The sequence below is a fragment of the Styela clava genome, chromosome 5 (genome assembly GCF_964204865.1).
Source record: "Styela clava chromosome 5, kaStyClav1.hap1.2, whole genome shotgun sequence".
Lineage (NCBI taxonomy): Eukaryota > Metazoa > Chordata > Ascidiacea > Stolidobranchia > Styelidae > Styela > Styela clava.
In genome coordinates this window covers 5,044,667-5,059,612 of record NC_135254.1, presented here as the reverse complement: position 1 = coordinate 5,059,612, position 14,946 = coordinate 5,044,667, and the positions used below count along the sequence as shown (strand labels likewise).

General features: G+C 37.2%; 1 protein-coding gene across 1 annotated transcript in view; it reads right to left on the bottom strand.

Annotated features, from left to right (window-relative positions):
* Positions 1-6,746: 6,746 nt before the first annotated feature.
* The window catches only part of LOC120344662 (peptidyl-prolyl cis-trans isomerase NIMA-interacting 1-like), a 33,199-nt gene continuing 24,999 nt past the window's right edge, over positions 6,747-14,946 (bottom strand). Inside the window, exons 3-5 of the mRNA XM_039413955.2 lie at positions 11,426-11,537; positions 10,528-10,638; positions 6,747-9,491 (exon numbers count right to left, since the gene is read on the bottom strand). Of these exons, the coding sequence (XP_039269889.1) occupies positions 9,382-9,491; positions 10,528-10,638; positions 11,426-11,537 (333 nt within the window). The 3' untranslated portion in view covers positions 6,747-9,381. The remainder of the gene's footprint in view (positions 9,492-10,527; positions 10,639-11,425; positions 11,538-14,946) is intronic.

Genomic DNA, 14,946 nt, shown 5'->3' with positions numbered 1-14,946 from the left:
AATGACCATCGTGTTATAGCCAGTTCGACAAAGTATTTAATTTATAGATTATACCTATTATTTAAAATAAAATGAAGGAATATACGAGAATATCAGTCAGAGACCGAGGACTTATCGATCGAAAGTTAGGGGATCCCAAAACAGCGCTCTTACTCCATAGTGACACCTTGTGTCCCATCACTAATTAATTAATAACTCGCTAATTATACGACATAATTCGCCCAATATCAATAGGCTTCTGGTCCGAGATAAGATGAATGCACATGCAAAATCTGGAGCAGATTCAATCTCGCTTTCGTGAGATATCGCGTGCATCTAACAGACAAACATACAGACAGACAAATACCTATCAACATACTTACCGATTAAAATCGATAAGTAACAAGTGGAGAATAATGTTGGAGAATTCTGGCATTATAGTCAATTAGCCAAGAGTGTCTTATATGGGTTGGTGTTTTTTACAGGAAAACACATAGGATTTATTCGTTTATCGCGAGAGAAAGATTTTTCAAACTACGACTTAATATTACGTTCCCTTGCGAAGTTACTAGCTCATTATGCCGTGCACGAGGAGAGTCCGATTGTACCGGGACCAGTCTGAGAGTAAGATTCTGTAAGTAAGATTCTGCCTGTTTTGTTTAAAATGGCTGTACTATTTGATTTTTTTGTATAAAATATGTTGAAGAAAAATGGATGTAAAAACTTGCCAAGCGCTTCTTATTTGCAATAAATCCTTCAAAACGCCATAAATATCGATAGAGGCTCATGTACATTATCGCAACCCACTCGTTTCGCCGAAGACTGCCCTTAATTTAATTGCATTTGTAGTAGGCTCGTGAGCTAAGTTTCATAATTTTTATCATAAATATTTTGATTTTACTCAAAACGTCTCTCTGATATCTCGGATAAACATTTCGGTTAAAATCTTATGACTTTGGTGGAGATACAAACGTGGCGATAAATGTACGCAATAGAAGTAAAAGTCAAAAAGGGAATTTTCACTTACATTTTTGAAATTATAATTCCGGCTCGTGTGCAGCTGCCAGAATGCAACGTTTCGGCGTATTTTCGCGGCGATGCAGAGGGGATTTAAATAAAAAAAAAATACAGAAAAAAAAATTTTATTTAAAACAAGCCCTTGTTTTAAAACACCATGTTTTTTTTTAGAATTGATAAAAAACAAAACCCTAAATACAAAAATGTAAGGTCTGATTAAAACACATCGCCACGTTCTAAAATTACAAGATAGTAATTATCCGGTTGGAGTTAGGCTACAATTTAAAAACTGCAATTTCTAATGCAATCTGCATTACTAACCCTAGCTGAATAATTACTAATTTTCTTATTTTGAGCATTGGCGGAGTGTTTTTTTGGCGGGGGCTCTGTACATAAGATCCTAATTACGTTATAGCAGTGGTTCTTAAAGTATGGGTCGCGGAAAGTTTAAAAATGGGTCGCGACAAGGTCGTCAATGCAAGGGCAATCTAAGAGGAGGAGGACGAATTTTCAGCTTTCCCAATGTTTCAATTTAGCTTTTAAACTCTGGTATTTAAAAATAATGGAATATAAAATTTCATTCACGGAAAGAACTGTCTTGAGCTCATTGTTACATCACGATTCTGATATGCCAGTCACGTGTATTATTTTTATGGTATCGGTAACCATGCACGTCGCTTGTCGTTGTGTTGACCGCGTGGAATGTTGTCTTAGTGGATTAAAATAACCAAAAATGGGTGTCTTTTTGGTAATGTAAATTGTAATAGACGACGCAATGAAAAAGCTCGCTTCTCGACATTAGAGTATTCAATATCTAGAGAAAATGTGACTTCATCTCGAGGCACCATTTACCGCGAACGAAGCAGTGTGTGCACATTTGATGAGTAAAAAGTTGTATATTGCGAGAGATACCGAAGGCCAGCTAGGATGTCGTGTTTGCGACGGACAGCGGACGCCTTTTCTGCTACAATTCGCGACAAGGCACTTGTGCGAGCGAGGATATTCGGCACTGACTGTTATCAAAACTAAGCTCGCAATCGCCTCGATACCTGTGACAACTTGCGTATTGCGTTAAGTAAAATAGAGCTGTGTATTGAAGATATAATGAAAAGGAAATTTCAGTTTTCTCACTGAGTCAATGGACTGTTTCTAATAAATAGTTGTCTGTAATTGTACGAACATTAAAAACACATTTTGCGTTATTTAGGATTGGGTCGCGAGTATTCATAAAACTCAGATTTGGGTCGCGCTCGAAAAAGTTTAAGAACCACTGTGTTATAGCAATCCAGATTTTCCATTTTCAATTTACGTTTACTTTTGACTTGTCAAAATATAATATCTATCTAATTAGGTTTAGTTATTCACGTTACAGTGTGCTAAACTTTTGGGCTCCTTTGTTTACGTCTCGTCATTATTACATTATTGTTTTTTTGTAGTAATTACTAACTCATCAAGCGGCATTTGACCGACTCCATTTGTTTCTAGAGCAATGGTCGGCAGCAGTCCGCCCGCGCACCAATGGCCCGCCAAGCCATTTAATGTGGCCCTTGTCAACACTCAGATTTTCCTCCATTAAGCATAAACTTTTAACCCGACAGTTGGTATTTGAAACGGCGGTTACGTAGGTGAAAATACATGATGTTTTATTGCTTTTGTCAAATCTTCCGCCGTTAGGCGTTAGGCAGTTCCGGACAGTGGCTAGCGCCGATTAAAGTGTATTTGTCTGAGTTTTTCGATAATATAGTGGTGGCGATGATTAAAGCCTTTCAACTCTGACGGTAGACGACGCAAATTCTCTCGTGATTTTGCACGCAATTATTACGTTGTTACTGAATATAATTAATACGGTGAAACTTTGCACGAAGCTCTAAAAATGGATGTAGTGCCACATAAAATACTACCATAGCGCGTTTCTTGTGCCATTGTTCCCCGCCAAAAAAGCGTTTTGTCGGTGGTACGCGGCCACAGTAGAAACATAAAAGTGTTATGCGGTCAGTAAAAGGTTGAGAACCCCTGGGCTAAGCGATAGCATTTTCATTGTGAAATTTTTTAATGCGTTATGTATATGGAAAAACTACTTGTGTGGCCAAGCTAGATGCCCGAAGTCGGTTATATGTCCCACCGACAAATGTCACACATTCCTGTACTGAGTATAAGGTCGATTAAGTTTAGATATACTCAGTGCAGAGGCGTTATGGCGGTGTTTGTTGCTTAGTTTGATGACTCAAATAATAATAATACGAACATGGCGAACTCTTACTTGACCTTCAATATATTTATTCTCGTGTATAACAACATCTAGAATTTGTTTATCGCCGAATTATTTTTAAAGTTGAGAATAAGGGGCAGCATTATCAGGAATTCGCCCCGGGCAGCAAAAAAGTTTGAAACGCCCCTGACATTCTAATTATGTTGTTTGTCATTGAGTTTAGGGTGAAAGATGTTTTTTAGCTTCCGAAATCCATATTTTTGGTTATTATTTAAAAACAACAACAACAACAAGAAATGACAAGATGATAATAAAAACGATCAATAAGTCCATTTCGTGTTCAATAATGGGGGAATAAACAGCGGTTACTAATATACCCAGAATGATGTGCTTTGCACAATTAAGCTTTTGGAACAGGATAGGATAAGATTTACATATTTATCGCGGGTAAGGCCGGTAATCCTCTCGCGCATAACTATTCCCGCATGGGATTCGAAATCAGAGGTGTGCATTTATAACGCTTAGCACGATGCGCCATGCCGCCGAATATTCACCACTATGCGTCAACCGTAAGCCTTATCGACTCTTTTACTAACGATCAACCCGCGAAAGAGCTTCGCGAACGACGATACAATATATCCTCTAGCAATGAATGGAGTAGTTTATTCCCAGTGGTAAAAATCCCTAATGCGAAAGATATATATTCGGATCGGATTTTGTTTATCAGTTTGTTGTTGTTATGTTTTACGTCAGAGCGATCAAATAAAATTAATAATTTGAATTCATAACATAAACGGCTACGCGTCAACCTCATACTCATTTAACAAAGCGAACAATGAACAAGCCAAGTTGCATGCTAATTGACGAATATCCCAGCGTTTATTGTTTCTAAAAAGTGTTTCCTTGCTCTCATTTCGTTTAGAATTTTCATATCTTCAATTAATTGTTGAAGTTGTTGCCCAATTTTATTTTGTGTTTATTTTTTCGTATGTTATTAATGTTCTTGGTGGACTTATATACGTTTTCAACTTTATCCCAAGTTATGCAATTAATTGATTGAGATTCGAAACACTCGACGCTACGCGTCAACAATAAGCCTCAAACTCCAACCAACGCGATATACACGAACTTCGCTACGATAAAAAACATACACTACTAATTAATTAATGGGGTATCTAATTCCCAAGCGAAGATATCACTTATGAGAAAGATGTTCAGATCCCACGAATTCGCGTAAAATTATGAATAATGCGTTGATCATTGTACAAGAGTACAGCTTTTTATTGGAATAAAGTGCATTTCATCCGGTTACAATCCTCCCCATTTAATTGCGAACTCATTCAAGGTGAATTGGAAGTACAAAAATGGTCGTCTAGCAATGAATTGGAGTAGTTTTTTTAATTTTCATAAGTGATTTATACCCGACGACGACTTATGAAAATGATATATATTCGGATTTTGGGTGCTCCTGAAGTATGCGCACCAGGATGTCGCATAGCCTGAACCCAAAACTGGTACACAACCTGAGTTCAGGTTGTGCGCTATCTTGGTGCGCATACTTCAGGAAGTCGGGATTTTGTTTGTCCGTTTGTTGTTGTATGTATGTATGTTTATTTGCCTCAAAAATGTAACAGCCATGCTTAACGCCTAGCGAGCGAATAAATTTGCTACGCATACGGCTACGCATCAACCCTTACTCTTTTAGCAGAGCGATATGAACAACGAACGGCGCTCGAGAAGTATGTGTACCAGGTAACAAATTTTGTTCGCCCACTTTACATCCAGTTGTGCAAAGGGTCTGAAACCTATGGGCAGGGGGTAAATTCACTCAGCTAAAACAGACAGTCCCCGAACTCGTAATAGAACTAAAATAAAGGAAAATCGTAATAAAATTACTACAGGAGTAACCGTTTTTGACTTTATCCTGGAATATGGCCGCATTAATTCCAGGTAACTCTGCATTCTGTATGTCGGTTTGATATTGCTACGTTTTACGTCAGAGCGAGCAAATAAAATTGATAATTGGAATTTATGACACTTCAGATGCGTCAACTGTCACCTTTAAACTTTTATACCATCGCGTTATACACACACTTCAATATTCATTATACTATTTATCGTCCATCAGTGAATGAAGTAGATTATTCCCAAAGGTAGAAATCACTTAGGAGAAAGTACAGACTAATGAGATATTGTCTAGACCTGGTCTGAGTCATATTGTTGCGCAATAAACAGTTCGTGGCTCAATGTCTCGATCGCTTGTGCCTGTTAAATTCTTGAGGCATTATTTCACAACACCTTGAGATCGAACAATGTTTAATAACATAAGCCAGGGATCGGCAACTTTTTGTCGTCCCGGGCCAAAATCAAAGGTTGCAAGTCATTGGCGGGCCACACATATTTTTAGAAAGTTGAAAACCGAACGGATGATACTTTTTATAATAAAAATCGAGCAGTGATACATCTCTCGAATAGAATAAAGATTTATTTCATCATTGCATTGCATCTCAAAAAATTCTATTTTCGGCGCATTGAACCCTTTGCACTTGGCATCAACTTTTCTGCGTTTTATTGCCATTTGTCTAATTATAATTAAACTATAGGCTCATTAAACGAATAATTGTGAATTATATACTTGTTAGACTATAATATAATTTAGTCTACACGTGTCTCACAATAAATTCTGTTACGTGAAGAATATAATCGTCAAAACCGCTGTTTTGTTACTATAATTCAGTGAAGCGGCCCGAGTGGGATTATATTACTCGCGGTTCGGCTGTAGATTGTCGACCCCTGTCATAAGTAGTGATACCCTTGATTTTTTTTAACTTGAGATGTCAATATGTTTAGGTCCAACGATCTACAACTCAGCGTCGGGAACACTGTTTTCATCTGCTTACACTACTAAAGGGCGCGAGTGCGAGTTTCGTGTAATATTAAACGCGGGCATTGTATTAAAATGAACCAATTCTACGCCACGCAATTTGGAGACATAATTTGTCCTGCTCTTCTAGTCGCTTGTTTTAAGACTTTAAATGATACCTCATGGTACTCCTGCAGTATGAGAACCAAGATGGCGGACACCGGAACGTAGTATGTGTACCAAGTTAGGCTTAGGCCATATTATCAGGTACAAATACTACGGGAGTCACTTGGCTAGTCTGCAAACTTGTAATATAACTAAAATATAAAAAATTGAAATCAAATTATGGCCTAACCCTAACCTGGTACACATACAACTTTCCGGTGTCCGCCATCTTGGTTCGCATACTTCGGCAGCCAAAACTTGACACGTTAGTATTTTTTTACTTTAAAAAGTGTGAATTTTAAAAACTTCAGACATAATCGCCATTTAATATGATACTAAATCGTGATAACGTCATGGTTCTAATTTTTGAACCCTCTTCGAGTTCATACGAACAGAATTTAAACTGATGAACTAACGATTCCCAAATCAAATCTGGACTGGCAGTTCATGGTTCTCATTATGATTGCACTCGGCTTTCCACTTCCCATCACACTATGCTCGACGACAAATGAATGTTCTTAATTAGGTAACAGCAGTTTTATTGAACTGAAACAAACGTTTATGACCAAACAATGATAATAAACTGAGTAAAAATAGCTACGAAAAACCCATAACATTGTTGGCGACTTCAGGTAACAGAAGTATTTCATGATTATACCGTGTTTCCCCGAAAATAAGTCCAATCCTAAATTTTAAGAAGTTTTTTACGTCTACATTTTTAAATGATTAATAATCTATGTTCGGAAGTTGTTTTTAATAAAAACCTGTTATTTTTTAAGTAAATGGATATCATATCTTGTATATTTGAAAATCTCGTAATTCTCTACTTTGTAACTTTGTTTTTGATAAATGAAAATAAAAGATATTCCCCCAAAATAAGCCTTCCGGAAGAAAATTGAATTGAGACCCTGTCTTATTTTGGGGGTAACACAGTATTAAATGTGGTAATAGAAAACGGTGGTGGGTCAGCCAGTCAAGAAATGGGCGCTCCAGAAGTATGTGTACCAATATGGAGGTACCTAATTTTGTTTAACTACTTTACATCAAGTTGTGTAAAGGGACTGAAACCTATAAACGGGGGTATATTCACTTAGCTAACATAGTCTTCGAATTCGTGATAGAACTAAAATATTCTCAGTTCAAACAGAAAGCTTAAGGAAAATCGTAATAAACGCATGGCCTAAACTGTCACATATACTACAGAAGTACCTTATTTTGAACTCTTAGTTGAAAAGAAAAAATTTAAAATGACCGATTGTGCAAAAGATACTTATTCAACAGGTAAACATCAATACAACAAAATAGTTGCTTCCCACATGCTGTAGCATGAGGTGAGTGAGGTCTTGGAACCAAAGGCCGAAAATTTTGCTCACCTAGACTTGCTGGTCATGTAAGCGTGGTGTAAAAAGTTACATTTTATGAACAGAATTTTATTTACAGTGTTACAAAAGCAAAAGTGGAAAACAATACGCCTGGTGCGAAAACTAAATTTAATCACAATCTCAACTAATTTCTCGAGATATTTTTTAGCTAAAACATCAAAATTTGGTTTTAGTTTGGTTGTGGCAGCATCAGGCGGGCCAGATTGAATTACCCAACAGACAGAGTTTGACCCACGGGACGTTGTTTGCCCATGTCAGTGTTATAGTTTGCTTTTCAAGAGACTAGTTCTGAGGTATAACGTGCAACAATTCTTAAAAAAAACGTTAATGGTGTTTTAGCCTTGCAGATGACAATCAGCAGCAAAACATCAATAAAACACTTATTGTAATTTGCTACATTTTGTCAAGTGCTTGCTTCATGGCCAAAATATCACAAAAAAGTAACTGTAATAATAGATCAGCCATGTAGTGAATGACGAATGAGTAGCGGTTACACAGACATCGGTTAAATATTAATATAACAAACGTCAACAGTCGTTGAAGACATAATTTGATCAACCGTTTCATATCCCTAGAGACTTGATCACATAAATATTTGTGAGCAATGAATGATGGCTAAGGATAGCCTAATCCAGCGGTTTCCAAGCTGTTTGTTGCTGCGGTGCCAAATTATCAAGGAAAAAAAATCATGGTGCACACACGAAAAAAATGCTGTTTCAATTTTGTGATCCCTAATATGAATTTTATGCCTTACAAAGTTTATAATCATGTAGGCTTGAAGCAGCAGTTTCCAAACTTTTTGAAACATATTTTAAAAAAAATATTTTTGGATATAATATCAGATATTTTTAATATTTAGGCTCGTTCATCCTGCATACCTATTTTTCAGAGATTGGATTTCGTGATCAGGTACTCCAGAAGTATGTGAGCCAAGATGGCGGACACCGGAACGTAGTATGTGTACCAGGTTGGGGTTAGGCCATGATTTTATTCCAATTTTAGTTCTATTAGGAGTCTCCCCGTAGTATTTATACCTGAAATTATGGCCTAATACCAACCTGGTACACATACTACGCTTCGGTGTACATACTTCTGGGAGTATCCGAGATTTTTATTTTACATACGACCTTTTGTCTCCAAACCCTTAAACTGAAATTTTCTTTCTTGAATCGAACTGATAATTGTTTATCTGTTCCCCATGTTTGTTAAAAGCTAGAATTTTTAATCAGACAAAACAGTCATTTGTTTCAAACTCCCAGGAGAATTCAAAATCTCAGAGATGAATCAACGTCTTTGATGTTGATGGATATTATTAATTAACAGTAAAACTGTCAGTATTCAATGAATAGCTATTGTGTGTCCCGAAAAAAAGACCTAGCTCGAATTTTAAAAATGATTTTAATATAACCAATATTCTGATTGTTCAAGACACCCACAATTACCAAGTAAACTGGTGTAGAAAGGGATGTGAACCACTGTCTTATTACAATAGTATAAATAATCTAGCTCCATACAGAAGTAATTTGATCACAACACCTATTTCTACTATGTTCATATGCTGTTCCAAGGGGAGCGATAACTGTTTATCAGTCGCTAATAGCAACATAAAGTTACAACCAATCAGAGCATCAGTTTTGAATCGTTATGGCAACACAAAGTTACAACCAATCAGTGCGTCAGTTTTGAATTGCTATGGCACACAATGATATGGTCACAGTTAAATGAACTTGACCTTTGACCCTGATGACATCAATAAGTAAGTCATTTCATTCAACTCTAAGTATTATATGAATCCCAGAGTCTGTGAATACCGGTCCACTCATTTCTCCGGGTTTTAGAGCGTAGGCAGCGTCTTCAAATGGTTTTTGCATTTGACCTGGAATGTAAACAAGAGAGCATTGCTATACAGAAATATACGAAACGAAAGTTTTATAAGTTATATTAGCAAAATTCCAGTCAAGTGTTAAAAGAATATTCGGAATGTCAAATGATGGTCTGTCTGTCTGTCGGGGAAAACAAAATAAAGAGGTAAAATAAGTATTAGCGATCTTGCAGCTTCTTCCATCATTGTACACTTAAAATTTTGTTGGCTCTAAGTTCAATAAAAATGACACATAGGTCCACTTTGTATTCAATAAGTATTTTGGTATATTTATTATGAGGCAGTAGGAACTATGCCCCACACACATCTAAGTCTCGTTCAGATACATCACCTAAAGCATGCGTGTGTAACATTTTTTGTGGGTGGACCATATAAACTACTTCAAACATCTGACTGGACCACACAAAAAATTTGTTTTTCCATGTACACAACAAATTAAAAAATTCTCACATTGCAAATTTTATTTATTTAACATTTTAAGTTCTTGCAAATAGTTTGTTAACATCAGCTTTGACAGAAGTTGTAGCAACCCTTAATTGACAAAATACATTAGCCGACGATCTAATTGCATTATGTGTTTATATTCATCTGAGCGCCTTTATAAACATGAACCGTCATTTTATGATTACTTATCGATCTCGATTGGTGAGTATGTCGATATTTGGTATATGTTGGTATTTGTCTGTTTGTTTGTCTCGAAAGCGAGGTTGAATCTGCTCCAGATTTTGCATGTGCATTCATCTTATCTCGGACCAGAAGCCTATTGATTTTGAGCGAATTATGTCGTATAATTAGCGAGTTATTAATGAATTAGTGATTGGACACAAGGTGTCACTGTGGAGTAAGAGCGCTGTTTTGGGGGATCCCCTAACTTTCGATCGATAAGACTTCGGTCTCTGACCGATATTCTCGTTTTTATGCTTGGGAGAGAAATCTGAGTGTTGACAAGGGGCCACACTAAATTTCATAGCGGGCCGGATTGCGATCGCGGGGCCGCCTGTTGCACAATCGTGACCTAATGCATACGCACCTCTTGAGAATTTGCCCAGATCTCCCCCTCTCTTAGCAGAACTACAATCACTATACTTTGAAGCCAGATCTTCGAATTGAGCATTTTCATTTCGGATTGCTTCTTCATAACCTGCAACAAGATAAAAGTGCTAACACGAATTTCAATGGGCTGTGAATAGTGATATTTCCAAATTCAATATTTATGAATATGCGAGGTAAACAATAAAGATTTTGTCATCAATAAATGAAAATGTAGAAATAAAATTGTTTTGATATGGACAGGAATGAGCGATACGACCTTATGGTCATCGAGGTCAACTCTCACCATATTTGCTGATGCGATTAAGTTTTCCTGACTGCGGCCCGCAAGGCCCCCTCAAAATTTCATTATGTGTATTCAGTCACCCTGTACAATGATTAGTAAAAATTTCTCTGTAAATTGATCAAGCATGCCAAAATGGAGAGAGGCTGATCCTCACACACACACTCAGTGGTGTGGCGCATCCTGCTAAGCATCAGGAATATGCTCGCCCCCGCACCTCTGATTAGGTTACTCTGCCTGGGCTGCAGGTTCGAATCCAATGCAGCGTAAATTATGTGCGAGAGGATTGCTGGACTTGCTAGATTGCAGTCGTAGGGTGGTTCACATAACAGCTCATCAGTTAAGGCTTCGTCCACCATCAAGTCCATGCTTCCGAAAAAACAAATAACTGCCTAACTAATCCCATACCAGACATGGACTGGTAACTGGACGAGGGCCGTGGTTGGCCATATGATAAAGTCGCCTCTCCCCCGAGATAAATATGTAAATCCCATCTTATCTACAAATAGTAGGTTCAGAAGTATCACGGGCGACTCGATCATGGTAAGAACATCTAATTGAAAAATTGATTTTCAACATAAAAGTCCTAAATCACCTTTCAAAATATCCAAAGCTTCTTCTTTACTTCTTGTAATCGTGTTTTCTCTCCACGATGAAGGCCGACGTGAATCTACATGTTTTACGAGAAGATGGAAGGCATGGACAGTCTAAAAGAGAATAAATTTCAGATTAAATTTATTGAGTATTTATTGATTGTTTATTTCCATGACAAGGGGAGGTATGGGGACTGTAATCAGTACTTTATTTCTTCATCGTACTGAAAATACGAACCATACATACACAAATTAAAAAATCGCACTTCAGAGTGAATAGAGACGCCGAAAACCAATTGTGGTTTCCAAGCAATGGCACCACATTATAAATAGAATAAAGACAAACAAAATATGTTATTTGGAAAAAAAAGGTACGTCAAGCCGATAAAAAACAATATGTACGTCACTGCAAAACGAAACAAGGTACGTCAAGGAGCTGAAAAAAACAACATGTACGTTATTAAGGCAACCTGGTATATGCCGAGCAGTCACCATTTCAATAAAAGAAAGTTGACTCCAAGCACCACAGTCTAGGTAACCATGGAAATAGCAGTGAGAGACAGTCTCACAATGTTTTTAATGTGAGGTAACAAGGGACTAATAAAGAACATTGTTACTCAAATAGCCTGACATATCTGCTTTTAATAGTATTTTCTTTATAATTCAGCAGTTCCTGACTGGGGTCCCGTGGCCCCCAAAGAGTGGTTGAAGGGTCAGACGCAATTCTAGATCAGATCAGTTGGAAGGGCCCCGATGCTAGGCGTAAAACTGATTTTATATTCCACTTAACAAGAAAAATCCCCCTTCTTCCTTGTTTCATTGTGTGATAAGGGTATTTTGCAGGGTGTTTTCACTTTGTTGAGCATGAATTGTTTAAACATAATGAGATTTGGAATCTAACAATCACAATAACACTCTATGAAATGATGAACAGGCAAGGCATGAGTGTTGGAAGCCCTCGAAGAAGGGACAAAAGTCATGAAAGGTTGGGAACCATGGTTCTTAACACTCACTTCTGTTTGGTTCATCTGGATAGGATTTACATATTTATCCCGGGGGAGAGGAAAGCCGATAAGACGACTTATCCATATGGCGAACCACGCCTCTCGTCCGGTTACCATTCCAAGTCGGGTATGGGATTAGTTTTACTGTATTGTTTGTTTTCGGAAGCATGGACTTGGTGGAGGAAGCCGTAACCGACCAGCGGTTACGTGAACCACCCAACGACGGCGAGGAGTCCAGCAATCCTCTCGCACATAACCATCCTTGCATGGGATTCGAACCTGCGGACCCACGCAGAGTAATTAGAGGTGCGGTGGCGAGCGTATTCCTAGCGCTTAGCCCGTTGAGCCACACCGCCACCGCTGTTTCAGAGAAAGGCAATCTTTTCCAAACATCACAACAAAAATATTGAAAAAACGTCCATTATGTATCCAAAAATGATCAAGACGGGCTTGGACGACAAAAATTATCTAGATTCTAGAACTATCTGTCAACTACTTAAACCACTATGTGGTGACAGAGAGTCATTTTTCTCTCATAAAAACGTGAAGTGTTGCCTCCCTAAAAGTAATCAAAAGTGAAATATAGATTTAAAGACCGGGCGTGGTGGATAGAGACATCGCAAACTTTTATTGCTATTCATAAGGAGAACTTCCTTGAAGCAGGACACGCACACTTGCTAAGAGTTTGCAGGTTATCACTGGTATGCCAAAAGCTGTAAACTTTACAGAATTGGGTGTGTGTATCATAACACGCACTCACTCAGAAGTTAAAGACAAACACTGAAATTCCGGGGTTCACTCTAACTATAGAGTGTCCATAAAGTCTTAAAATTTGTTAAAATTGCAAGGGGAATTTCTCGATACCATATCTTGTTTTGGCCCTCACAGATGTATTAAATGAAGTAAAAATACTTAACCAATTACTGATTAAAAAACAACAAACCTGGTTAGATATATTGAGAACTGACTCGATAACAAAATTGAAACTGTAAAGGGACTTTAAACTATGAATTATAATGGTGTATTCGGCCCCCTCACACAGAAGTAAAGAAGACTAATCTCTGAACAAAGTTAGACACAATCATCGAATTGCCAAATTTATAAAAAATATAGAGGGACATTACGCGCCAGTAAATAGTGCTTGAATAGCCCTCTATAAATAACACAACAAATTAATAAAGCCTCTACTGTGACATCATAATCTATAAATTATTCAACATTTATTGTGTGGTCACAAAAACTTGCGCTGCTAACAAAGTACAATTTAGCATAGTCATTGTGAGTAAATAAAGCTTTAATCATTGACCAATGAATTCATCTTATTATATTTGATTGTACATGAAATCTAGATAATTCTTATTTTTATGTATGGACCAGGATAAGATGAAGTTAAGAAATGAAGATATTTACTAAATGGGTGAGGCAATGTTTGTCATACGGACGCATAATTTGGCACGATGTCTCTCAGAAGTAGATAGTTATTGTCTTGTTGCCCTATTCAAATAATATTACTTTTGTGTTAAATTTATCACTCATATAGAATAGCTTAGAGCTAATACTTTCCTATATGTAATGTAAATCACAGTACATTGAAAAAAAAAAATGGAATCTTTAACAGTTAATTATGAAGGAAAATTTTTTTAATATATATGCACAATAATGGGTGCTCCCGAAGTATGTGAACCAAGATGGAGGACACCGGAACATAGTATGTGTACCAGGTTAAGGTTAGGCCATAATTTTATTCCAATTTTCATTATTTTAGTTCTATTACACTCCGGGGACTAGCCAAGTGACTCCCGTAGTATGGGTACCTGAAATCATAGCCTAACCCTAACCTGGTACACATACTATGTTCCGGTGTCCGCCATCTTGGTTCACATACCTTGGGAGTACAGCTAAGGCTACATTATGGAGATTCAACAAACAGGAATATTTACTATAGTACCCGTGAGTACCCAATAATGCATGGACTTTTGGGATCCCAGTACGTGTATTACATGATAAAATATCTCTGTTCGTATATATCCAATTCACCTCGCTTCACTTTTATTTGTCCAGTGGACACGGCCAGTTTAGCTCTGCTGAGCAAACATTTACCTTATTTAATGGAGGCCATATCTTCTCTATTCAACAATACAAAGCATTGTGGCCACGCCCGTTATTTTCGGCACACAGTGGACGCTAAATTTTTTTTCACGCACGCTTGTCCATTGCTTTAGAATTTTGGATAGGATCTTTTCATATATGATACAGCAATAGCATACTGCTTTGACATTTTATGTTTTCATTGAATGTTAAAGTCACAAAACCACTCCAAATAGGGCTTGGACAAGCAATGACTGGTAAATACAGAAATATTATCACCCAATATATATGTATATATAGGTTTCTTAGAGATAACTAAAACTACGGTAAATGATCTAATGTTCAAAATACACTCTGTCAAAAAACTTTGAAATATCAAATATGTTTTAAATTGGGTCATGTTAAAAAAAATATAGTTCATGAGTTCTCAA